The sequence below is a fragment of the Passer montanus genome, unplaced genomic scaffold (genome assembly GCF_014805655.1).
Source record: "Passer montanus isolate IOZ18808 unplaced genomic scaffold, ASM1480565v1 scaffold33, whole genome shotgun sequence".
NCBI lineage: Eukaryota > Metazoa > Chordata > Aves > Passeriformes > Passeridae > Passer > Passer montanus.
In genome coordinates this window covers 5,329,609-5,355,610 of record NW_024368041.1, presented here as the reverse complement: position 1 = coordinate 5,355,610, position 26,002 = coordinate 5,329,609, and the positions used below count along the sequence as shown (strand labels likewise).

At 42.2% G+C, this 26,002-nt stretch overlaps 1 protein-coding gene across 1 annotated transcript; it reads left to right on the top strand.

Moving 5' to 3' along the window:
- The first annotated feature begins 1,268 nt into the window (after window positions 1-1,268).
- Window positions 1,269-25,107, top strand: ANXA13 (annexin A13). The gene is made up of 11 exons (XM_039715477.1): window positions 1,269-1,327; window positions 14,146-14,224; window positions 16,442-16,536; window positions 18,177-18,347; window positions 18,908-18,941; window positions 19,023-19,102; window positions 20,260-20,328; window positions 20,545-20,646; window positions 22,621-22,696; window positions 23,511-23,623; window positions 24,782-25,107. The coding sequence occupies exons 1-11, from the start codon at window positions 1,313-1,315 to the stop codon at window positions 24,899-24,901; spliced, it is 954 nt and encodes a 317-aa protein (XP_039571411.1). The 5' UTR covers window positions 1,269-1,312; the 3' UTR covers window positions 24,902-25,107.
- Window positions 25,108-26,002: the final 895 nt, after the last annotated feature.

The following is a 26,002-nucleotide window of genomic DNA, read 5'->3' as shown; positions in this document are numbered from 1 at the left end:
TTTCTCATTCCTTTCTCACACCTTCTGCCCAGTAATTTTTGCAATTTGTTAAATATATTATCACAGAGGCACCACCAGCATCGTTGGTGAGGCTCAACTGTCCCATGGTCCTCCATGGGCTGCAGGAGCATCTCTGCTGCCCCATGGACCTCCACAGCTGCCTCACCATGGACTGCACCAGGGGCTGCAGGGGAATCTCTGCAAGAGCACCTGGAGCACCTCCTGCCCCTCCTTCTCCAGGAGGGGCACACCTGCAGGGCTGTTTCCTTCTCAGTTTTCTCATTCCTTTCTCACACCTTCTGCCCAGTAATTTTTGCAATTTGTTAAATATATTATCACAGAGGCACCACCAGCATTGTTGGTGAGGCTCAACTGTGGTCTGGGTCTGGGTTCATTTTAGAGTCATCTGGCCCTGGCTCTGTCCAGCATGGGGGCAACCCCTGGTCTCTTTTCACAAAGGACACCCCTGAAATCCCCTGACTACCAAAACCTGATCATATAAACCAAGTTAAAGCAGTGAGATTCTGTTCAAAATATTTTGTAGGAGCTGAGGGTCCTCAGTGGCATATTAAATACTATTCCTTCTCCAGGAGGGGCACACCTGCAGGGCTGTTTCCTTCTCAGTTTTCTCATTCCTTTCTCACAGCTTCTGCCCAGTAATTTTTGCAATTTGTTAAATATATTATCACAGAGGCACCACCAGCATCGTTGGTGAGGCTCAACTGTGGTCTGGGTTCATTTTAGAGTCATCTGGCCCTGGCTCTGTCCAGCATGGGGGCAACCCCTGGTCTCTTTTCACAAAGGACACCCCTGAAATCCCCTGACTACCAAAACCTGATCACATAAACCAAGTTAAAGCAGTGCAAAATATTTTGTAGGAGCTGAGGGTCCTCAGTGGCATATTAAATACTATTAAATTCCATAAGATCTGATATAGACCCTTCAAAGGAGGCATCTTTCTCCCTGTTTAGAAAGCTCATGTTGGGTGCTACAATATTTTTGTGTTTTAAATCATTGCAATAACAATTAGATAAATCAGTATGTATCATATTGAGGCTTACATTGTGAAATCCTGATTTTCCTTAGAGAAACCAGTCAGCCCCATGACACAACAGGATGTGATATTAGATAGTAGGGATAATAAAGCCACCATGTAATAATGAATACACCCCACCTTGCAATGACTAGAATTTAAATAATGTCAGAAGTTATTGATTAACCCAGGTTTAGATAGTATTTAGCTATTCCAACTGCATGCTTGTTTTATTGAAGAGCAGAAGAGTTGCACCTTCCACATCCAGGCTAAGCAAAAATGGGCAGTTCACATGTAAGTAGTTACTTAATTTGGATTGTCAGAAATGCAATGATTTCTTGGTTTTATTTTTGTCAATTTTCACTTTATATGGCATTAATGCAGCTGCAGTTGAGATTTAAACTCAAAATCTGATTTGTGGGGGAAGTTTGTATGCAGCTGGTAACATTGCTTCATTAGTGTACATGAATAATTTAATTATTACTGCAACACACAAGTCCTGAGTGCTTTAAAGCTCCTTTTGGCTTAAGCAGGGCAGCACTTTCATTTTGAGAAAAAGAAATTATGCACAGAATGTCCTGGAAAAAATAATAGCAAATTTGTGTTGGAACATTCTGAACACTAAAATAATTCCCTAAAGATATATGAAAAACTCACCATCTCAAACGTCAATACTTTCAAAAATTTGTATGTTTCTCACAGAACAATAGGGACAGGAGTAATCTCAAATTGTAGTATTTACAGAAGGCCCCGATTAAAATCCAGATGTTGGGATTTACTGCATCAAATTACTGTATGAGGTTTGACTGAGACAATTTTTGGTAGCATTTGTCTGCTTGAAGACATTTAACATCAAAATGACCTGATTGTCAAAAACTTTTATGTAACAGCTCTGAATAATTAGTTCCTCTGCAAGTTAAGTAACTTGTGCTGAGGAAGATGGGGGTCTTACCTCCAATTTTGAAACTAATGGATAAAAGCAATATTTATTCAGCAGTGCATTTTCTCCTTGAATGCAGAATCCATGCAGTTTTGCAGTACGTATCTGTAGAAGATAGCCTGCTTGGTGATACAGGCTAAAGTGAGTTTCTGTAAGGTTTATATTATCATGTAACTATTTTTTAAATCCAAATTCAGCAAGGCCTGGAGACATGCCAAGGTTCTGATGCTTTTGGACCAGCTCCCCAGGACATTTTCTTGGGCAGAGTGAGCAAAACACCCCTTACCATTTGCATAAAGCTCCAGCTACAAATCCAAGGAGCTTTTTGTCTCCCTGTGAATGGGATGATGGTCCCATCTCCATCTTTTTGCAGACTGGCTGTTTGCCTAAGGGGAGAGCAGTGAGCAGATCAGCAGCACTGCCTGTGTGCTGCAGTTCCACCTGTGTGCAGGAGACACGGCCAAAAGGCTCCTGCTGCACAGGACACACACACCTCACAGGGCTGTCAGCAGGCAATTCCTGGAGGTCCTGGCCCTGGGGAGCCTTTCAGTGGACAGCAGATGGAATGCAGTGCAGGGCAAACATACTCCATTCACATTTAAACTGTCCAGAGGGGGTGTATCCATGGCAGGAGTGATCACAGCACTGCAGCTCAGGCAGCTTTAGCAGGTGTTTGAGCTCCTTGCTGGACTGGGTAGTTTGGATGTGGGTGCAGTACACCACAGCTGTGCTGCAGGCTACACTGGGAACAGGGGCGATCCCGTGTTGGAAGAGAACCCCATCATTCAGTCCAGACCCATCTGGGAATTGCATCTCTCTGTTGTTCCTAGAAAGTTACAGGTAATCTTGGAGAAATGTCTGCATCTGTGTCAGGGAAGTGCTTCTGGAAGAGCAGAAGATAAAATAGAAGTTCTCGCCAGAGCTTTCCAGCTGCAGTTTGCTGTTTCTCCTGATCTCGTGTTTTGTGACCACAGGCTCATGAGTGTCTCATGCATTGTGTTTTTTAAACCTCCAGAGCCAGACTTACACACTCGCAGAGGATATTCGGAAACCAGCCGTAGGGGCTACCAGTTTGGCAGCAGAGGAGCCAGTAAGAACTTCTTTTGTGGAGGATGAAAGGGGCACTGTGGTGCTGCAGCACCTGTTGCTGTGGTTTATGGTGGCTTTGGGAGGCTCTGCAATGCACAGAGGCAGCTTCTCTTTTGTGGTCAATGCTGGTGATAGAAAGCTGGGTAAAAATGGCTTGTTTCATTCCGTTGAATAATACAACAACAGAATTTATCCACTTTCAAATTTCAGAAGTTAAATTTTTATTTAATAGCTTCTGCTGGGAGAAATATAAAATGAATCATCTGTGTCAAATGAGGTATTTTATTTGGCTAAATGAGTTTAGGTTTTAAAACTTTTTTTAACTATAATTTTTAAATGGAGTTCTCATTGAAAGCCAACCATTCTTCAGTGAAAAGCTTCCATTATGTGGATGTTAAAATGGAACTTTTCAGCTCTATCAGAATGTCTCATTTTAAAATGGAGCTTTCATCAAAAGTCATATCTTCCTGAACATGTTACTTTAAACAAAAGTATCAAATGCTACTGAAAAAAATGCTTTCATAAAAATTTTCCAACTAACCCTAAAGTGTACCTTTCTCTCAGAAACTGAGTTCCCAATTAAGAGCTGCACCTGATGCAACATTACAATTCCAAATCTGCATATTTTCATCTGCTTGTTGCTCTCTGAACTCAGTCCAGAACTTTTTTCCTTCAATCAAACAATGTTTTTGGCCGCACATCCTTCGCAATTTAAAGTCTCTTAATTATTTTCTGTGTTTGCAATCTTGTATCAAGCTTATCTATGCATCTGATGTCCTTAATATTAACACAAATAGAGTCAATCTACCTGGAAATCTAGATAGCTGCTCTGCTATAAGGAAGATGCTTTGGGGACAATTTGGAAATAGCAGCAATGGTTTGCATTGTATGATTTGAAAAGCTTGATTGATTTTTACTTATGTGAAATTGTGTCATTTTTTTTAAATCTTCTGTCTCTCAAAAATCCATGAAGACTGGTTATGCATGATTCTGTGGCGTTTGTGAGTTTAACCTTGGGGTTGGGCAAGTTCTTTGGTTTTAATTCAAATTTGTTGAGGTTCTCTGCAACACCCTTGACTTTCATCTTGTCATTGCAAAGCAGACTAAACCTTCTTCCAGGGAGAACTCTATAGGCTAAGGGGATGCAGGTTGTTGTGGGCCATATGGTTTCACAACTTCAAGGTCAAAAAGTAAGTATTACCTGGAGAACATATCTGCCCAAGGAGCCCTCTTGGGCTTAAGCTCACTAAACTCACAAGGACTTCTCTGTTGCCTATAAACATTACTGTCCTTGTAGAAATGTTTCCCTAGTACAAGTATTACCACAGCATGATTTTATTATCTCATCATGACGCTCCACAATTGCTCTTTGTTGCTTTCCCCTGGCAGAGCATTGCTCAGGGACAGGCAATTCTTGTTCAGTCCCTGGCCATAAGCCCACAGTCAGCAGAAGACAGAAATAACTTCTTGTTTAGCTACCCCCCACTGGGGAAGATCTGTGGCAGATTCTTTTAATTTCCATGGTCTCTTATTATCCAGGATATTTGCTGTTCCTTTTAGATCTGAGACTGTCCTGTGAGTGCTGCAGTAGTAGGCATTAACAGGCATCTACTCATAAAAAAATTATGATGCATTTGTGGCAAAAAAAACCAAACAAATAGAAGCCATCTGAAATATTAGAGTTGCTACATTTATGTTTTACATGATGTACATAGGTCAAGCAGTTATGTTTTACAAAAACATTAAAAAATCCAAAGTATCTGGACTTTAATTTTAGAGTTTAGAGTTTTGGAGTTTAATTTTAACTCTCTAGCTTTTATATACTCTACCAAGTTCTGTTGTTACTATTAAATAAGCTTTTTTCACTAGTATCTCATCTCCATTCGGTGAGGTATTGGCACAAATCAGTTATGATATCTGGTAGTTCAAGCTTAGGTGCCTCAAAAGAGGGATCCTGAACAAAGAAACTCCCTGGCAGCTAAACCTTCACAATCTAAACTCCCCATTCCTCATGCAACACTCCAGACCAAAGGTAATATTAGGGGTCTTCTCCCTCTGTATTGGCTCACTGTCTTGTTACCAGATGGTTCCTATGTGGTCACCTTCACATGCCCTGAGGTTGGTTTTGGTGGGGGTTTTGGTCAGTTCTGTGTCCCACGTTGGAATATGGTTGTTACAGTTCATTACCACAATCAATGGGCTGTCCACTCTAGCCACTAATTTTTGAGTAATATTTAAGCTGCTAGCTTTGTCTATTCTAACTATTACTAGTGTTCTGGTTGTTCACATTTCACTACAATTTATCTCTATGGTTCTTAATTACCAGATTATTAGCTCTGAATTTCTCTGTAATCCATCTTTGATTTACACAACATAGCCATATGGTTCAGATAAAGTTCAATTTGTAGCCCCACAGCTCTAACAACTTATGTCAAGCAAGAACTAGCTACTTTGAAATAATATAAATTTTTCAACAGTTGCTATCCAGAAAATGAGACTGCCTTTATTGTTAACTATGACTAGTGTCTGAAGCAGTGGATGGATTACTGCTGCTTTAGGTGACTCAGCTGATCTGGGAGTATCTTGAAACTTCCTCCACCTTCTTCCTGTGAGGTAGAAAGGTGCTAGATACACAAACCTCCAAGTCCTGTAGGCTCAGTTGGTTTGTTGGACACTAAGCATGCACGTATAGTAACAGCACTTCTGTGTGTCTGTCAATGTATAGATGGTGTTTAGATAGAGTGTCTAGCAGAGATGTATTTTAGAAGCAATGATGGGGCCAAGGGGTGAAGCGTGTCATCTTGGGGCTTCCCTGCTGGGGTGCAACATCCTTCAAGTTCTTGTCCCTTTCAATAACTGAGATTTAAAATACATACAAGGATTGTGCTCCTGGATTTCAGCCCTGTGTAGGTGTTTTAAGTCATGTTAGCTTTCATGCTGGCATACCCAAGAATTTACTTCAGTTCCATCAAGGTTAGCTCATCATAAGTCTTAGCAGAGTGTCAAATTTTTAATAAGATATAAGAACACTTGAGTTAAAAATCTGGTATCTCAGCTGAAAAAAGAGGCAAAATATGTTGTTATCCAAGTGGCTTCCAACCAGATATGGTCAGTCAAATAAAAGGAGTCTGCCCCCATCATAACAAAGCATTCTTCAAAAACCAGATTTGTCTGTGGTGAATAAAGCCATTTGTTTGCATTCTGTATGGCTTCCATTTGCAAGATAAGTAATCAAAGGAAGTAATGTGAGGCGTGACTCATGTCTGACCACAGGCATGCTGTCTTTGAAGATTTTGTGCATCCTTTCCTGCCTTGGCTTCAGCAGCCCCACCAGGTGAGTCAGGTCCTTGTCAGTCCCATGTCCCCTCTGCCAGCCCCATGCAGGTGCTGGGTGCCCTCACACATCTCAGAGGTGTCTCTATTTAAGCATCTGGATTGAACCCTCTAGAAATAAAAGCTGCAGTTTTGAAGCTTTGGCATTCCTACTGCATGATTTGGCTTTCCCACTGCATGCTGCTCTGGTAGCTAACAGATTTTAAAAGTGCTCTGTGTTAAGGTGTTCCATCAGCCACGAAAATTTTGAAAACATTAAAACATTAAAACTGTACAGTATAAAACTCAGCCATGAGAGAACCACCCCAAACTTATGTTTTTCTCTTAATTGTGGGTTTCTCTGTCATGGTGATGAGCATGAATAAATTGGATATAAAAGCAATCATAGATGATATATTAACAGCTACTAGAAACAGGAGGGACTTTGTAGGAGAAAAGGGGGTTTAATTTTGCAGTTTAAGTAACTGTCAGAGCAATTATCTTCAATATTGCCACTTGTTTGTAACAGGCAAAAGTAACTGTGACTGATTCTATTAGGATCTTCTTGTCACTGCAGGTTTAGTCTCAGATGTAGAAAATAAGGTTTGCACCTCTCAGTTTGGAAAGAGTAACAGAATCATTGCAAAGGCTGTTGACTAAGCCATAAAACTTACACATATTGTATTATCCAGTGTAGAATTCATATAGAAATTGTTTTGATCCTGATAGCACCAAACCATCAGGAACAAGCAAGCTGGCAGTGTGTGTTGCTGTCATGCAGCTGTTAGACACAGAACAGCCACAAGGATTTGGGAGAATGACAGCCTGGCTGGCAGATGGCAGATGGCATTTGGAGACACTGATACCATTCTCTGAGCACACAAGGAGGCAGTTGGCAATTTTTCAGCTGTATATTGTGGTTGACAGAGAAAAATGCTCAAACAAACAGAAACGAGAGGCACGTTTTACAAAACAGGTGAAGAAGGAACCTTGCAGACAAAAGGACATGTCTTAAGGTTGAACTTTGCCAATTCATTTGTCAAAAACGTATTTGTCAGCCCCACCTTTTTATTACCCCAGCGCAATCCCCAGTGCTTGCTGATACAGCCCTGCTGCCAACATGCCATAGCTGTTTGGTTTAGATGTGCCCATCTACTCTGACCCGTGTGTAAAAGCCTTTACATTTCAGAGAAATTTCTACCTGAATGACTGAGCCCCATTACTTTAACTTTACTGAAGAAGAGCCTGCAGAAGAGTCCCTTACTTTGGTGGAAGGATGATAGGAGATAATGAACACATCATCTGCTAATGATGAGATATCCTTGCCCTGAGTGGCCTTTCCCAGTTAGACGAGACCTGACCTTGCCTACCAGGAACTGCTCTTTGTTTCTTTTGCTTAGCCATTATATTAAAGAGCTGTAATATTTGGAGGTTTTTCTCATGGGAGTACCCCCACACTGGAATGAAATGGGCTTTTTCTGCTTTTTTGCCCTTTCTGATTGATGGTCGTGAGCTTCCTCAGCAGGTCAACCTTTTGTGACTAAGAATATTTGTTTTAATAAATCAGACTAGGGGTGAAGTACGAATGCAGCATCATGTTTTCAGTCTGTCTTTGGAAGTAGATCAGGATGAAAATGCAGCAGCCTACTCTTATGTTTGTTCTTGTGTTTTATTATTCTCCACGGCTTAAAATGAGTGAGTGGAAATGCTTGAAAATGCTTGAGATTGGAAATGAATGATTGGAAATGCTTGAGATGAGTGATGAGGTTTGGGCTGTCTTAAAGACTACTTTGGGTGGGAGTTCAGAGTTTCTTCTGATAACAGGATGTTATCCTGACAACATGTGATGCACTAGAAGGTTTTAACCACAAGATTTCAGAACACATCCTTTTTTTTTTTTTCCCCTAGTCATTACTGTTAGTCTAGTTAACCCTGGATTCCAGTTGCATTATAGCTCATTAAAGACTTCTGCCAAGATAAATAATTAATCTTGAGTATATGTGTGTTTATAAAAAATTAATCATGTAGGTGCTGATTTGCCAAAAGCTGTCTTCTGTGACCCAAGTGTATCAGATACAGTTTAACCAAGGAGATGCACACCCTCATTCTGTTGTTTGTTACGCTAACAAGGTGACTAGATGGTTTGGAGTATTTCCTGGTACATGGGGAAAATAAATTTCCTTCTCCACACAAAAGATAAAGAGAGGAATCACAGAACTGGAAGGCACCTTGAGATGTCAGCACTCTTAACCACTGCCTAGAGCAATAATTAAATATCTGTCAAGAATAAGAAGCTCTGCCCAAACCAGTCCTGACAGCTCTCACAGTGCTGAGCTGGAGAAATGGTTCCTTAGCTGGAGACAAGGCTCCCCAAAGCTCTTGGAACTGGTGGCTCAGTGACTATGCATGATGAGAACTGAGAAACCTCAATAGTTTCTATAGCTTCCTATCTAGGGTGGGTTTTCAGTTGTTTTGGCTTGTTTGTTTTTCTGGTATTCCTGTCCTCATCTTTAGGACATTATGGATTGTTTGGGACTTGACTTCCCAAACAAACAGGATGGAAGAGGATCTAAGATGCTGCAATATGGATATATGTATTATCCTAGCTAAAAACATTGGAACCCACCAGACAACCTTAGATTAATTTACTAGCAAGGTGCTAATCTCAAAATTAGTAGTGCCTGTTATGTTTCTTGTAAATATTAAGAACAGAGTGACTGTATTATAAATCCTCTGAACAAAAGACTGAGGCATGAACTCAACCCTTCTAAGACACCAGTGTTGGGCCATTGTGCTTGTGCCCATCACAGGAATTGATGGGCAAAATCAGGCAGACAGGAGCTGTAAATCTCTGGGAAATCAGGCAGAGAGGTTGCTGGTGCTCACCTAGTTGATAGAAAGGAAAGGTCAGGTTGATGGACATGCAACTAGTTTATGTCATTCTTTTGAAAACCTCATTTTTCTCCAACACATTTTTTGGACATAATTAAATATATGTGAAGAAGAAGAAAATGGGTGGAAAAACTGGCATGTTTGTGTAGCCCACACCCAGTGTCCCCTGGTGATGCTCTCAGCTATGTGAGATATTCACACCAGGTTGATGGGTGCAGGCCCACAGGAGACCACTGATGTCTGACAGGCATCAGGCAGCTTACCCTGGGACATCTCTAACAGCATCAGAGACCTATGTATAAACAACTAAATACTGCCCTAAATTTTATACCTGATCCCACTCAAGTGTAGGAGTTAATGCTGTAAAGAGCATGGCTGGGTCAGTCTGCTCTTTCTGTCTGCTGCCACTTTTAGATTTAATTTTTATTTCTGTTGAATGGCAGCCAAAGAGAAGCTTGAAGTTAGACATTCACTAAATAAAGCACATAAATTGTACCTGGTAAAAATTAAGACTGGGCACTCAGCATACCTGCATCAATCCAGCTCTTTTTAGAGCTTTGCCTACAGCTACTAGAGCTGCATCTCATCTGCCCTGGTCAGCAGCCACACTCCTCCTGGCTCTTCCCAGTGATCTTCTTTAAGGGTCTGTGCCTGCATTTGTCCATGTACATCATCAGCATCAATCTCTGCTAGAGCTGCAGCAGGTGACCAGCACCCTGAGCAGCTGCTCTTTTTTTGTTGTTTTTGTTCTGACTGCTCCTCCCTAAACCTGTTCTTGAGCAGGCTTGTGGCATCTGCATGAGATCATGGAAATATAGCTGAGATTGCTCAAGCTGTATTATGAGCTGTTTTCAGAGAGGGCTCTCTTTTGCAATACAGGAAACTACCTGACATGTTCATGGCAGCACTTTTGTTGTTGTCTACTGACAGATGAGCACCTTGTATCTACTGCAAGCTTAATTGTCCTTATCCTGAGGAAAATACTAGATTTTTAGGAATGTCTGCAATGTACTGCAGCAACCTACCAATGCCTCTACTGATGCCTTGAACCCATCAGAGCTCTTGTTCCCCCATCCCCACCACGTCCTTTTGGGTTTGCTGACCTTTGCTAAATTGTTTATTTGTGCTCCATAAGGGCTCCACATGCTGAAACATCAAAGAAAAATCTACAAAGCTTCTCTAAGCATTGAAGATCATCTTCAACTATAAACTCATCTTACAGCTCCCTAAAGTCACACATAAATTATAGTAGCAAAAACTACTTGGTGTGCTTTAAAACAAGTTAGAACAAAGCAAGTTAGTTTTAGATCTTTTATAAACTGTCCAGTTTAATATAAATAAATCTGTGGCAATTTTAGCCAAAGAAAGGGAAACAGATTATTGTCTAAAACATGCTTGAGTGAGACAAAAAACTATTCAGGATAAGAGAAAACAAGTCGACACAGGCCATAAATACAACTGTGTTGGAAGTGAAAAGAATATTTTTACCATCAGAACTCTGGTCACATTAATTAATATGGAACTATAGGAGAGAAATTAGAAGAAAATTAAATCAATGAGTGGATGGAGCTGGACCAATTTGTGCAAGCAAGTTCCCTTACACCCTGTGTCCAGCTTCAAAGTTGTTTGCAGTCTATCCACCTGATATTTCAGACTCCACATCATGCTCTCACCAAATTTGCTAAAATACTTCTAAGTCAGTAACTAATCTAATGTAATCTAAGTCCTAACTCTAAAAAAAGAACTATATTAAAGTGGTCCTGCCCATATTTTTAGAAGAAAAATCACTACAGGTTACAAATGGTATTAAACATCGATTGATTTTGCCATGTATCCCTTACAGTAAAATCCACCTGTCAAAATCCACAGGGTAAGGAGTACAGCTCTGAAACAGCTCTCCCTCTCCTGCATCGGGAAGCTGTGTCAGTGGGGAGGTCAAGGAAGAGACTCAGCAAGTAGTGAATTTTAGCCAGTGCTTCTCAGATGACCCAGGAGCTGCTTTGACAGTCGCTTACCACAGTGTCAGATTTCCCTCTATAAAGATGATGCTGGTATTTCACACAGTACTAACAGAATGGTATCCCCCAGGTGCATCATTTCATGTTTTGCAGTGATTTTTTTGAAGACAGAGCCTTTAGCAGAGCTGACTCAATAGATTCCTCTGGTGCTTTAAAACAAACATGTCCTGAACATTGAAACAGGCCTTCCTTCCAGCATGATTTTTGCCTTGAAAATAAATGTTTCTGCCGTGACCAGTGCACCTGCAGTAGGGTTGGGGCAGTGGCAGCTGCAGTGGCAGCAGCACCAGCATGATGAGGGCAATTCCCACAGCCCAGCACTTGTGGTGGGCAAGGCAAGGCAAAGGACAAACCAGCTCCTGCCTTTGTGTGTTTGTGCAGGTGTTTCTGTCCAGGCTGAAGGTCTGAGAAGTGGGAGACAATCCCAGATGAAGCCTTTTTCTTCTCACCACTGCACCTTCTGTCCCAGGTCAGGAGGCAGTGGATGTGAAGCAACAGTTCTCAACTCTTATTGTTGCAGAGAGTCTATAAATTAAAATAGCACTTGGATAACTACAAAGTAGTAAAATATCTACATTTTATATGTTAGCACTTTCCTCTGTATTTTGTGCTATAGGATTTTCCTTTTTTCTGTTTTTTTCAGCTGCTTCTTTGGTCCTTTTGGTTTGCTTTGCAAACAACTCTAGAACAACTTCAGTACTGGCTGCCTAACACAGAGAGCAAGATTTACCATAAGCATACTAACAGTACAGAGCCAAAGTAATGGTATTTCCCTGGAGCCTTCTCTTCTCCATGCTGAACAACCCCAGCTCTCTCAGCCTGTCAGTCCATTTCCTTTGTACATTATGCCATTAAAGGAGAAGAACCTACACTCTTCCATAATAAAAAACTGTGAATGGAATTCTTTTTGAATAGTTATCAGTGCATCTGCTTTCTAACTTGATTTTTTTCCCTTTCCATTTTGATCCAAACTGTTGGGAAATTTGGAGACTGTTAAATAAAATCTCCACTAGAAAATATTAGTTATGTATATGCAACTATTTCCATCTTGTTTGAAAAGTTTTGGAAAATTTGTGTAAGCATACAGTAGGATACATCTTTAAAAGACATGTTTGTCATAATGATGGGGCAATCAAAGTGTTACCTTGTGCTGTAGAGATGAAGAGAAATTATTACATTGTTATTGTACCTTACTAATTGTTATAGTTGTAAAAATAACTCTGTGTTTTAGCTACCTAGGTTTTATGCTAGCTGGTAACAGCAGTAGAAAAGCCAGGTAGCTAAATGGCTTCAGTCAGTCACAAAGGCACATTGTCAAAGCAGTGTAGGGACTGGATTTGAGCTTTCCTCCTTGAGAACTGACCCCTTGCCTTTTGACAGAGGACCCCTTTAGCCAGAGTTGTAGCTCTTTCACCAGAACTAGTAGATGACAGCCTGAAACTTTTGAAGCATATCAACAAGTAGACTTTCAGACTGTATCTATACTTGTAAATAAAACTTGTTGTTCTCTGGCCTGATGGGCATGTGGCACAGCATGGCCCACAGCCATGTGCCTAAATTATCTTTATTCCACAAGCAGAATGATGTTGTGCCAAATGTCTTTCAGGAATGGTCTCTGCCCTGTGCTACCCCCAGAGACAAGGAGGTTAATCAGCCATTTAACCTCTTCTGCTCCTCAGCAGGCTGGTGGCATTTTCAGAAGGGCTTAAAAGCAGACTGCCATGCCTTGCAGTATCATAACTCTTAATTAACAGTGGTGGTGCCAGTGCCTGGCAGCCCTGCAAAGCAAGCAGCCTGATTCACATCTTGCTGTTTAAATGGAAATGCCAAAGCACTGCCAGTGCCCACTCAGACCCCGAGTCTGTGGTGTGCATACTGGCTTGTGCTGCTTGACTTAGGAGCCCAGAATTTATTTTCTACTACTGTTTTAGAGTTTGGGCATTTAAAATATTTGAGTAATCATATTAGAGGAGCTGAACTTGCTGCTGTCATTGTGGTCTCAGACAATTCTACCCTTTTCTGAGAAACAGCAGAGTGAAGGGTGTACCAGCATTGCAGCCCCTGTGACTCAGAGCCTGGGAGATTAACAGCTAACTCAGATCAGAAGGGGCAGGCATGGTTTTCTGTTTACATTGATATGTCAGGCTGTAAACTGCTGCAGTGGCTGTGGACTTTGAGTTATTATCCTGTCCCTGTAAATTTAGCTCAAGGTAGCCACATGTATTATTTTGCCAAAATAAAAAAAATAAGCAAAATAACCTCCTCAGCAACAACAAAACCCCTCAGCTTTATCACATTATGTATCTCCAATTGTCTTGTTAGCACAAAAGAATCAATACAAGAAAGGTTTTCAGGAGCAGTTTTTATCCAGATGATTGGGAGTGTTCACAGTACTTAGAAATGTACTACAGAGATAGGTCCTGCTTCTGCTAATGAGTTTGTATTGGCCTGTTGTTAAAGTGGTAAAAACCAATAATATTTGATCTGGCATGAAGATGTCTAGTATGAAATTATCCTTAAATTCTTTGAATAAGCCAGAACTGGCAGAACAAAGTTCTATAGGTCATGTATGTCATAGGGTGACATGTTATGTAGGGTGACATACACATACATATACATACATATATATATATATATATATATATATATATATATATACATATGGTGACAAAGTTGTATAGACCACTGTGGTTTTTATGTGGATCCATTCCAGGAACCCTAGGGATAGATACAGTATTTCAGCAAAGCCCACCCTGAACTTCAAGGTTTAGATGGTGTGAACAAAGATGAAGCAAGGACCTGGCCCAAACTGCTGTCTTTCTAATTGTTTCCGTGTGTCTGCTGTGTCTCTGTCTTCCCAGTCAGCCCACAAGCGCCACCATCACGGCTCTGACGCAGAGCAAGATGCCAAGAAAATTCACAGTGCCTGCAAAGGAGCAGGTAAGAAACACTTTGTAGATGTTTGGACTTTGTGCAAAGGGCAGATCAATAGTATAAAAAGCATACACATGAACTTAGGCAAACCAACTGTTCCAGCCAGTTTTAAGTAATCTTTATGCTTTCTGTCAAATACTGACTCAAAGAACATTCACACCCATGAAGATAAATGGGAAGGGAAGCCAGCTTGCTCCTCAAAGACTGCTAAGATCTAGCTTGATAATTGCATGCCTCCAGAGCATTAGGATAAACATGGTATTTGTTCCCTGTGACAGGAACATCAAGCTGCCAAGACTAATTGGACAGTCATGGGGTCCAGCTAGTCAGGTTAGATTAAAGTCATGGTTGGATATCCTTTCTCAGGCCTCCAGTAAAGAACATCATCGCCTCCATATTTCATCAGAGCCCACTGCAGCTCCGTCAGCTGAAAGGAATTTCCAGTGATTTCAACCTTCACCAGTGATTTTTAATGGAAAAAAACTGTCCCTCACCATCTTCTGAGGTAGTTTGAAGTAAGCTGCTTGACTGCACTGATGTGAGTGAGGAATGCAGAGTGTTTCATGGGACCCTAAGGTCCATGGAGGTGACAATGTTCAGTAAAGGAAGAACATCCAGACAGCACACAAGATCAATAAGTTATTAATTCACTCCAGTTATTTGCACAGTTAATATGTATTTAAGCATCTCTTCCTGGTATAGCAGTGACATTCAGAATCAGCTAGTTAAGTGCTGAGTTTTAGGAACTGTTCCTGTCCTACAGCTGAGCCCTCTCAAGACAGTTGCCAGAGGACTCTCTTCACTGAGAGTTTAACCCAATGTTATCAAACAGGAGCATAATTCCTTCTAAAATTGGACTGTGCCTTCTGCCTTGGATCTAAGCAGGAAGAATTGGGCAAGATACCCTAAAGTTGTCCTCCATGTACCTGGTGGTAATAGAGGGATGAAAACATATCAGCTGTTGCTGAATACCAGTATAAATTGTATCCTTTGTGCTGGTTGCTACTCAGAAGCAGAAACCCTTGTTGGTTCCTGCTCCTAAAAGCCTGAGATGAGGCAGAGCACAAAGCCCAGAGATGGCCACACAAAGGCATCAGATGGCAGAGCTCAAGGACAGCGTGGGGCAGTGACCACCAGCAGGATGTGTGGGCATCAGCAGACCTGGCAAGTGTCCTGATGCCTTTGGTCTGCCACCCTATGGGCATTTGGGCAGTGCCCACTACAAGCCGGGTCATGTGTCTGTCCTGGCTCACATTCTCAATTTCAACTCTTGTCATGAAGAAATAATGCCCGAGTCCATCTTCTGGCCCTCAGATGGAAGTGCACCAGGACACCTGTGCTAGTGCCACAGCTGCCCTGTTGTGTCCTTTGTTCATCCCGGGAACGTCACTGTGGTCCTGTCTCTTTTTAGCTATAACAAATGCCTCCCAGCAGCTCTGTTTATGTGCAAACATGTGTCTATATGGCAGAGGGCAACAGAAGTGCAAGAGCGAGGTCACTGCCTTTAGGAAGCTTCTTCAATCCTTTGCATAAGTTAGAGCTCAAAGCAGATTGAGGGCTTTTCCCCTGGAGAGGCTGCCCTCAAAGCAGATTGAGGGCTGCGTGTTCAGCTCCCCTCTGTGATGGGCAGCACAGTAACTGCATCTCTTTGGGCATCCCACACTCCCACTTCACTCTGATTTTTGCCCAGCAAAACAGCATTGGCAGAGACAGACCGTCCAGGCTGGTTCCAGATCCTTTTTCCTGACTCCATTTAGCAAAATTAAAACCAGATTTTTACAGGCTGTACATCCAGGCTTGTGGTTAATGAGCTATTCAAACAGAATCTTGCCTGCCCCAGCTCTTGCCCCACTGCCCTCACCCTGTTGTGCCAGCACAGAATTCATGGTGGCTGATCACTTGGGACTACTCAAACAAGCATTGTCACCAGAAACGTGTATGCCAGCCTATGCCTGGCTCCTGATTTTAGGAGCAGTGTCTGCCCTTCTCAAACAGAAGACTCAATTTCTTTAACAGCATGAGATGATGAAATTTAATTTTATTGAACATTGTAGCTGACTACAATTAAAATTATCCTCAAAAGAATCTTAGATGCTACAAATCATAAAGGTGGAACCACTGGGGATATAGGTACAGGAATTTTTTTCTCTTTAGAGGTCACATTTTCTTTCCTCTGCATTAGATTCCTGATTATAAAATCCCTATGTACAACTTCTTTTTCAGGAACCAATGAAAAAAAAATTATTGAAGTTTTATCAAGTCGAACATCGGAGCAGAGACAACAAATAAAACGGAAGTACAAAGATTTGTATAGCAAGGTATTTTGAAATAAGTGGGCTCCCTGTTTGAAACCACTGCCTCTGAAAATACAGCCTACAGGCCTCTGCTTTTGGAAATATCAAGGGCATAGTGCATTTAAGGAGGACACCAGTTACTTTCTGATTCAGCAATTTATTTTATCTCCTAAAATACTGATTATATTTCTAACTTTAGGCCTCAGAATCTTCTTGAAGTCAGCCTTAACCAGATCCAAGAATTTTAATCAAAGCTGGGAGAGCTAGAAAATAATTCATAACTGAAATAGAAAATATTTCAGCTTGTGTTCATCTTCAGCATATTGAGAAAAAGAAGTTAATGTAAAAGGGAAATTATAAGTCAGAGTCCCACTTAGACCAGATGCAAATTCAGACAAACTATTTGATCTCACACAACTTTATTTTTATTGAGTTTAATAGAAGTAATAATGATTTCTTCCAGTGATGAAGTAGAACATGTTGCAAAACTAAGAAGTTACATTGGGCACTTAATTTCTGCAGGAGGCATAAATTGCCCTAATGATTTTGTGTGTAAGAAAAATAAAGCTTCTAAAATATTGTTTCAGTAAACAGCTGAATCCTGCAGACCTTATTATTAAACTGGTATTTTCTTGGTGTCTGCTTGCTCATTAATCAGTGTCAATAAGACAGCACTAAAGACAAATGAAAGCCTTCTATAAGTAAAATTTACAGCAAGCATGACACAGAATTTGGTTACTATAAATACTATAGATTTTGTTCTATAATGAGAGTTAATACATATAGGCATTAGAAATTATCAAATGCCATGAAACATCACAGTGGTGTCAGCTCACCTGCTGCTTTCCTGGGCAGGCTGAATCTCCTGGGCAGGAGGCACAAGTGGTACCACCTCCCTCCTGCTGCTCCAGGAACTTGCAGCATTTGTGGGGTGTGTGTTGAAACTGCTCCAGCACAGATGGCAGCTTCTGACTGGAGCACTTGAGTGTTCACGTGCAGTTGTGCAAGCAGGAACTTGAGAATAATAGAGCTGGACTTCTCCTTCAGGGTTCTGACCTTGTCAAGTGCTTCCCATGCTGCAGGAAATGTTCACTGCAGACAGTTCAAACGCACCCTCAGCTGGCATCCTCGGCATGCACCAGCCAGCTCTCCTCCAGGGTCTTACTGAATTTTGATTTAACGTTGATGTGGGGGTGTGTGTGTAAAAATGCTGTTTGCTTGGCATGAAAGCACCTTGCAGAAAGCTGCTGCTTTTTCCAGGAAGTCAGGTTTAACCAAAACTGGCAGAGAAGATCCTTAGTTTGATCCCCTGTGCGGCAGCTCTTTCGAATGAGGAAGCTTCCGCATTTTGTTTCAGATTAAACTCCTGTTAAGCTTTTCAAAACACTAGTTGGCATTTGTTTACACAAGTAAGAGTCATAACTAGACTGATATTGGCTGGTATTTGAAGATGGGACAATCATTTCAGTCAATCTGAAACCAACATTTTTAGGGAACTTATTCTGTAAAAAAAAAAGTCTGTGTATTTTAAGGCCTTTTAAAAATTGTTTTGTCACTTTTTGGTAGAGAAGGAGCTTTTAAATAGTTAGATTTCCTGAAACAAATTAAGAAATCCTCTAATCTCACCTCAGCTTTTGCACTAACCCTCCTGACTGTCCCCACAGGAGATGGAAGAGGACCTGAAGGGAGACCTGAGTGGGAATTTTGAAAAGGCTGTGCTGGCTTTGCTGGACTTGCCCTGCGAGTACGAGGCCCGAGAGCTCCGGAAGGCAATGAAGGGAGCTGGGACAGATGAGTCACTGCTGATTGAGATTCTCTGCACACGGAACAATAAGGTTGGGGCACCACGTGTGACCTTCCTGGGGCAGCAGGGCAAAGAGCTCACCAAGAGGATCCCTGCGAGGAGGAGGAGGGATCAGTCCAGCTTCTGTGGCTGAAATGCCTCTTGCCAGTGTTTGCCATACTAGAGCTGAAACTCTAACAGGAGCTAAGAGCAATAAAATTTACATTCCTTCCTTTATCCTACTCCTACCTGCCTTGGATGGCACGGAGGCAACACTGGTGAGAAGAATCCCCAGATACATGCTAAAGGGCAGCTTTGGCATTGCTCTGATGGTTCAGAGGTACAGGAACACGATCCTAGTGAAAAAAAATTAGTTAACTCTTGCCTAAATGCAGGGAAAACGAGAGGGAGACCTGCATGAGTCAGGCACCCCTCAAAGTGCTGTCCTCAATGGGAACTGGGAATTCATGGTTTCTCCCACCCCCATGGTTGCTGCACCTCACACACCACAGGCATGCTGCTGAATTACTACTGTGTTTTTTGCTCATTTATTTATAAGACATCTTTTATTTATTTATTTGATTATTACTTGATTTTTTTTTGTTTTCCTAGGAAATTGTAAACATAAAGGAGGCCTACAAACGTCGTAAGTAGTTTTATCTTTCAAACACCTTCATTTAAATCCTTTCTCACTGGTTGAACTCTCACAGACTTTTTTTCTTCACAGTGTTTGACAGGGATCTAGAGTCTGATGTTAAAAGTGACACCAGTGGCTCCCTACGGAAGATATTGGTCATGGTGCTAGAGGTGAGGCTGGGGACTTTCCTCTTATGCAGATGCCTGGCAAAGATATTTCCTTTTTTCCCTGAGTAACCATAATATATTGTCTGGTATTTATAATAATGCAGTTATGATATGTAATATAACAATGAGGCAATTCCAGTAAACAAAAGGCATTCTTCCATATAACAGCCTTTCATGTCTATGGCTTTTTAATATGTACAGTTTTTGTTTAGGTACAATTTTTTTTTATGAAACCACAGATAGTTTTATAAATATTGATACTTTGAAAATAACAGAATTGTTTTACTGTTATTTATACCATGGTAAAAGCTAGGCTACCCATTTGAGGACATGGTCTCATTATTCTGAATTTTGCCCCAAACCACTAAATCTTATTTGCATTTCAGCTAAGGATTTTAGAATTCAGATACAGAAAAACTAATAGAGAGATTGTTGTTATGTTAGTTTTTCATTCATCAAAAACAGCTTATTTTCCATTAGAATACATTTTATTTTAAACCCCCTTCATGAAATAAAGCAAAAAATCAATACCTTCATAATGACACATTATAACTAAGAAAAATAGAAGCACATCGAGAAATGCAATGTGGTGGTCAGTCTGATCTGACAGCCCTGAGAAATGAAAAGACTGAATAAATAAAAGAAGCTTTAATGACATAACAGTCACAACACTAAATACATCACAGTATAGATTCTCATTCTGGGAAGCACTGGTACAGCTCTTCCCAACCTCTTGTATACTTTCAGGAGTAGTAAATACATTTATTATTAATTTGGTTTTTTTCATCGATAATTTCTCCCAAGGGATGGCAGTGTTGGTGAATGCTCAGAGGACATAAGCTAGTCAGGAAAACATTTCACGGTTACCAGGGCACATCCAGCCCTGTGAAGAACATCACTGCGGGTACTGGGCACCTTCCTGCTCCAGGGGCATCAGCGTCGCAATCCCCTGAGGGCCCCAGCACACAGCACATGAAGCTAGGGACAAGCCCTACAGGAAGGGTCCAGCGAGCCCAGGGAGCCCCACCGTGCCCGTCCCCGGGCTCGTGTCAGCAGATGGCAGCAAAACCCCAGCCCAAACACCTGTGAGGGCCACCAGCTGAAAGGAAACCAGCGCTCGGCTGGGTGTTTGTTTTTTACAGTTATCTCCTTTTCTGCAGGCAGCCCGAGATGAGACCCAGCAGGTCAATGCAGAGCTGGCTGAGCAAGATGCCTCAGATCTGTATAAAGTAAGTGCAGTTGTGCAAAAATCTCTTTTTCCCCCATGCTGCACGCCAAGGGCTACCTCAGGGGGACTAACAAACCAAGCACAGGGGCAATAGCAACACAAGGAGAGGAGCAAGGGGGGCATGGGCTGGAGCTGGATGGATCAAGGGCTCTGGCTGACTTCATGTCTCTACTGTGTATGAACAAGTGCTTCCAAAAAATAACATTTGCTTGTGAAGGCAGGAGAAGGCCGTTGGGGAACAGAGGAGCTGGCTTTCAATGTGGTCCTAGCAAAGAGAAGCTATAGCCAGCTGAGAGCTACTTTTCAAGCCTATGAAAAGGTGAGTTTATCTTCTGCAATGTGGATTGCATAGGCTCTGACCTATAGATGCAGACCTTACAATGACATGTAACAATCTGAAGAGCCTTTTCCAACCTAAATGATTCTATGTAGAGTGGAGAATCCTTTATCTGCCATTTTATAACTTCTTGAATGCTTTAAGAATCTTGGAAAACATATTTATACAACTGTATCCTGACCATACAGAAATAGGGGATTTACAGGAGAAGCTGTATCTTCTGCCAGTGAAGAACCCATTCCCCTTCATAACCTACACAATACTCAGCCAAATAAATGTCACAATGTCTGTTCCTTCCCATAGCTGCAAGGCTGTACCCCTGCTTGTGCAGCAAAGGGACAGGTTCACAAACTCCTGCCCTGAAGCAAGGCTTTGCTTTTCTGGTCTTTTCTTCTCCTTCTCCTAAACAGAGCCTGCCATGGTGTCTCCTCTTCCCACCACTTCACACACTCATATCAGCTGAGGAGAAGTTCATCTCCAGCCTTTTCCTCTCTGCCCACACTGGGCAGGTGGCCTGTGCAGGTGCTTTGCTGTGCTTTCCCCTGTCTAAAGCATAAGGCAAAGTAGGCAGCAGGATCCTGGCTATTAGTACTTTTCCCTGTGTCACCCAGCAGGGACATTTTACTCATGCCTGGGCCTGAACCTGACCTGATATGGAGATATCTTGTTTGAAAATTACCTCTAAAAGTCAAAGCAATGGGAGATCCAAGGTCCTTCTCCTAGCAGCAAGGTGGAAGCTCAGCAGTGACATCTCAGGAAAGAGTCTCCCTCAGCCTCTGGCTCACAGCCCTGAACTTCCCTGGGAAGACTCTGAGTTCATCAGAAAACTGTAGCCTTAGGCACAGAAGATTAAAAGAGCTCAAGTCAAAGCCATGTTTCAGTGTCAGCATAATAAGGAACCAATAGCTTCAAAAACATTTGCAGCTTAATCCAAGTTCTGGGCTGCTGCTGGTAGGAGAATAAACCCAGTCACAAACTGATATTCTCTCCCTTGGAGTGGCCCAAACCCTGGGGGTTCAGCTAAATGCTCCAAGCCAAGCTACCTTGGCTTTTGACTCCTAAAAAATCAAAGCTAAAGCAAGCAGATCAGGTTGCCCAAACCAACCCACCACATCCTGCCTGGCTGCACTCAAAGTAGAAGTAGGCCAAGATTAGAGCCCAAATCTTGCAAACACACCCTAAACAAGTAATGCAAACATTCTCTTCAGCTGGAGAGATACATAGGGCGTGATCTAAACCAGGCTGGTGCTTTGCAGAACTTAAGCCCTAAAGCCTCACGTGGTGCCCTTGCTGCCTTGTACACACAATCTCCCAGCTCTGACCTAAAAGTCAGTCTTGAATCGTGCAGGGACATCCTGATATGCCAAGCAGAGCAAAGTAGAAGACTTTGAGGTTCCCGAAGTTCACAAAAGTCAGGATAAACTCTGTTTTGAAGAGACAGTCTGCTTCTCTAATTCCCTACAGAGTAATACAAAAACTTTGGGACAACCACGGTGCTTGTAAACTTTGCCTGGGAAGCCAAAGACAATAAGTAACAGAACTTCACAGAGTTGGTAAAGCGCCAAAAATTATCTTATTTATGTGGGAGCCATCCAGAGCCTTTGATAGAGGGGCTAGAGAAAGCTTGAACAGTTTCTGCTGACCAGGGGTCACTCAGGAAGAAGCTGCAGCTTCTTTGTCCCAGAAGCTGTCAGATACCTGGGACTGCATGATGGAGATTGTCCATCACTTAACCATTGTGCCTTACCTGGCTGCACAGACCTTCTCTTGGTGCCAGCGGATCTGTGAGCACTTACACCAGAGGAGAACTACATTTTCCCTCTAATTACTGCTTTGGAAAAGCCCTAAAGGATCTGGATTGTCCTTTTGCCATTGGATGCTGAATCTGATGCTGGTTTGGACAGTGGAAAGACATGTACAGACAGAAGCTCATATGGCTCCTTTTTGTTCTCATAGGTGTGTGGGAAGGACATAGAAGAATCCATTAAAAGTGAAACATCTGGAGATCTGGAGAAGGCTTATCTGACTCTAGGTAAAAAGTAATAGTTTCAAGACCTTTCTTTTCTAGTTCTTGCTGTCACTTGACATTGATCATTGGGGGTTTGCATACAGCCTGGCAACAGCCATTGAGTTACCCCTAAACTGAGCTAACATATCTGCCAGGGAAAAAAGAGACAGCTCTCAGTAGTGATTTGGAATCCTTGTTTTTTAAACTATAACTTGCCACACACAGCTCCTTTCCACAGGAAAAGCTGAATGTTTTGCCCTCTAACACAGAGTAGCCATCTCCAAGATGCCTCTGGGACAATGGCTGGTGATAACTTCCAGCAGATGCTTGGGCACCATGAGAAGTGTGCTAGCCAGCCACCACAAAAATATACAGGGTCCTTGGCAGCAATTTAGTACTAGGGCTGGCTTTCACCAGTGTTTAAACCTGCGCCCTGTGTCACTGGTATTGCTGTTATCCATCTGGATTTAGGCTCTCACAGATCTTCCTCCTGTGATCTGCAGAGTGAGCAGCTACCCCAAGAATGGATGGGCAAGAGGAACCCCATGGGGGTAAATGTTCATTCTCATTCATGTAATTTTCACTGTGGAAAGGCTGAGTGCTCAGTGCTGGTAATCTCTTGTGGAAAAAATGGGCATCCCCATTCAGACTCCAAGACTTCTCCTTGCACACTTATAGGGGATCAGTCTCAGAATAAAAGTCCTGCCAGCTCATATGTCTAAACATAAACATAAACATTAGAGTTTCCTTTTCTTTCTTACTTATTTAATTCTGCTTGAAGTTGTATCACAAACTGGAAATGTACAAGTATAACGAGGCCTCTTACTGTTTTCTTTAGTCAGCTGTGCCAAAGACTGCCCAGGCTACTTTGCCACACTTTTGCACAAGTCGATGAAAGGAGCTGGGACTGATGAAGAGACCTTGATTCGCATCCTTGTGACTAGGGCTGAGGTAGGGTACCCTGTGTCCTGTAACGCCTCACATCAGCTCTGGGAGAAATACAAATGCCGAGGGTATGGAGTGAGTCCTGACAGATCATGTGCTCAGCAAACCCTTTTCAGCCCAGTGACATCAGTGGTCACACTCTGCTTCTGTACCCAGGCACCTCTAATTTTGATATTGCATCTATTTCTGTTTTCAAAGGAACTAAACCAGGAAGCATGTAGGCAATTTCAAGTGCAGCCAACTGTACCTGGTTAAAACCAATCCATGGGGAGGTCTGGCCCCAGTAGGATGTGTAGAAGTAATTCCTAGTTAATTAATGATAAAGCAGCAGTTTCCAATTTGAGAATTGCTTATAAACATATGTTGCAAATTTTCTCTGATTCCAGGGAAAAACAGATGGGGAGGAGGGAAGAGAAATACAAAACCAAAGGAGTTAAGTGTCATTTTAAGAAGCACCAAACTTCACAAGATATTTGTATCTTTAAGTATTCCTTGTAAGCTGTGTAGGTTGTAAACCCAGGGCGGTTTCAATTGCCACAGAAGAGGAGCCTTTCACAAGAGGAAAGCATATTTCTCAATGATCCACAGTGAGAAAAATTAGGCTCCAGGGTATTGTCACTAAAAAGACACAGTCCAGTCATTATAACATTTAAAACCCACAGTGATAAAGATCAGACCTGTGCTGTAGGTACCTTTTTACAGGACAGCTCCAGATAAGGAGTTTGTTTCTCCCCCACCAGTAACCAGAAAAGTACTGCTATGGGTGGAACAACTCTTTTTTAGCCATACTCCTGGGACATGCCTCTTTCTCTGTTTGCCACCAGGGGATGACCTCAGAGTTCACAGTGACCTGTGTGTTTTTCCAGTACCAAGGCTGTGCTGGCACAGCACCACTGGGCAGAGGTCCTCCCAGCCATGGCATAACTTTCCATGCAGGCCCTCTTCACTGTTAGCATCCCCTCACCACCATCTGACATGGGCTTACTTCGAATTCAAATGTTAAGCTAAAAGTCTTCCAAGAATTGTAGCCCTCCTGCGTTCTCCTCTCCTACTCCCACTCGGTGTGGTGGGCCTTGAATCAGACCCCAGGGGGGCTGGCAGGGGCAGGGCATGTTACTCAAAGCATTCACCACTCTTCTAAAGAGGCTCTTGATGTCTCCTCAGAGCGACCTGCCAGCAATAAAGGAGAAGTTCCAGCAAATGTACAAGAAGCCGTTAGCTGAAGCTGTCCGATCTGACACCTCTGGGGACTTCAGAAAGTTGCTGCTGGCAATTTTGCACTAAAAGCCCATCAAGAACGAAGAGGCATGCTGAGCAGCCATCTCTTGATTAGTTTCCAAAAAAACCATCCAAAAAATGTGGCATTAGCACAAAGAAAAAAATCCAATTTATTTTCTTTCCAGCTGGGAAATATGTTGCCAAGTAATGTTGGATGTGAGGTTTATGTTATGGCTGTCTTGCCAAATGCCCTTAAGCAATAAAGACATGTTGAAAAAACTAGATATAAATTGACCTCTTTGTGTTTGCATATGTGGAGGAATCTTCTGTCATTGTTTCTTCTGGGTAGATTTTCTGTCTTTCTCTCATTCTGAAGATTATCCCTGCTCTTTTCTAAATTCAATGAATGTCATGTCATGCCATTACAGTCCTGCCAAGAGAAAATGGATAGTAATTTCTTCTCAGCTCATTATCACAGCTCTTTAAACAACCTGAAGGCTATGAACTAATGATTTAAGTCAGGCCCTGATTAAAGTCCTGCTGTCAACAGGGAAGGCCAGAGTGATTTCCCTATCTGTGAGTTGCCCTCTCAGCAGTCACCTCCTAAATTATCTCACGACGGAGAGAAAGACTTGCAGTCCCCACCAGCACCACGTCCTGGGATGTGGTGCAGGAGCATCACAGGGGAAGAGGAGGGTCTTTAATGAGGTAGATGTCAGGCAGGAAATGCTGTTCCCAAATAGGAAGACATGGGCCTCTGGACATCTGCATGGTCCTCATCCTGGGATATTTCCTGGTCTGATCTCATGGCTCACCCTGCTTTGAGCAGGAGCTTCAATTAGAGACCACTGGAGTTCCTTTCCTCCTTGAATTACCCTAAGAACTTATAAACATATGAGAGAAGATGTACATGAAAAAAAATATAACAGAACCTGACGACCAAGAAGAAGAGAGTGAAGAGTTTAGATCAAGGAGATGGGTTAATGAGTGTTTCTCTTTGTCTGGTCCCTTCTGCCTCTGAACTGCACCAACACTCTGCATGATGACAGGTCTTTCAGCCCCTCTGAGGTGTGATGACTGATGCCATCATATTCCCATTGAAAATAGTATTTCTGAAGCCCTGGACCTGCTTCTCCCCTCTTGAATCAATGTCACAGCAGTAGCTCC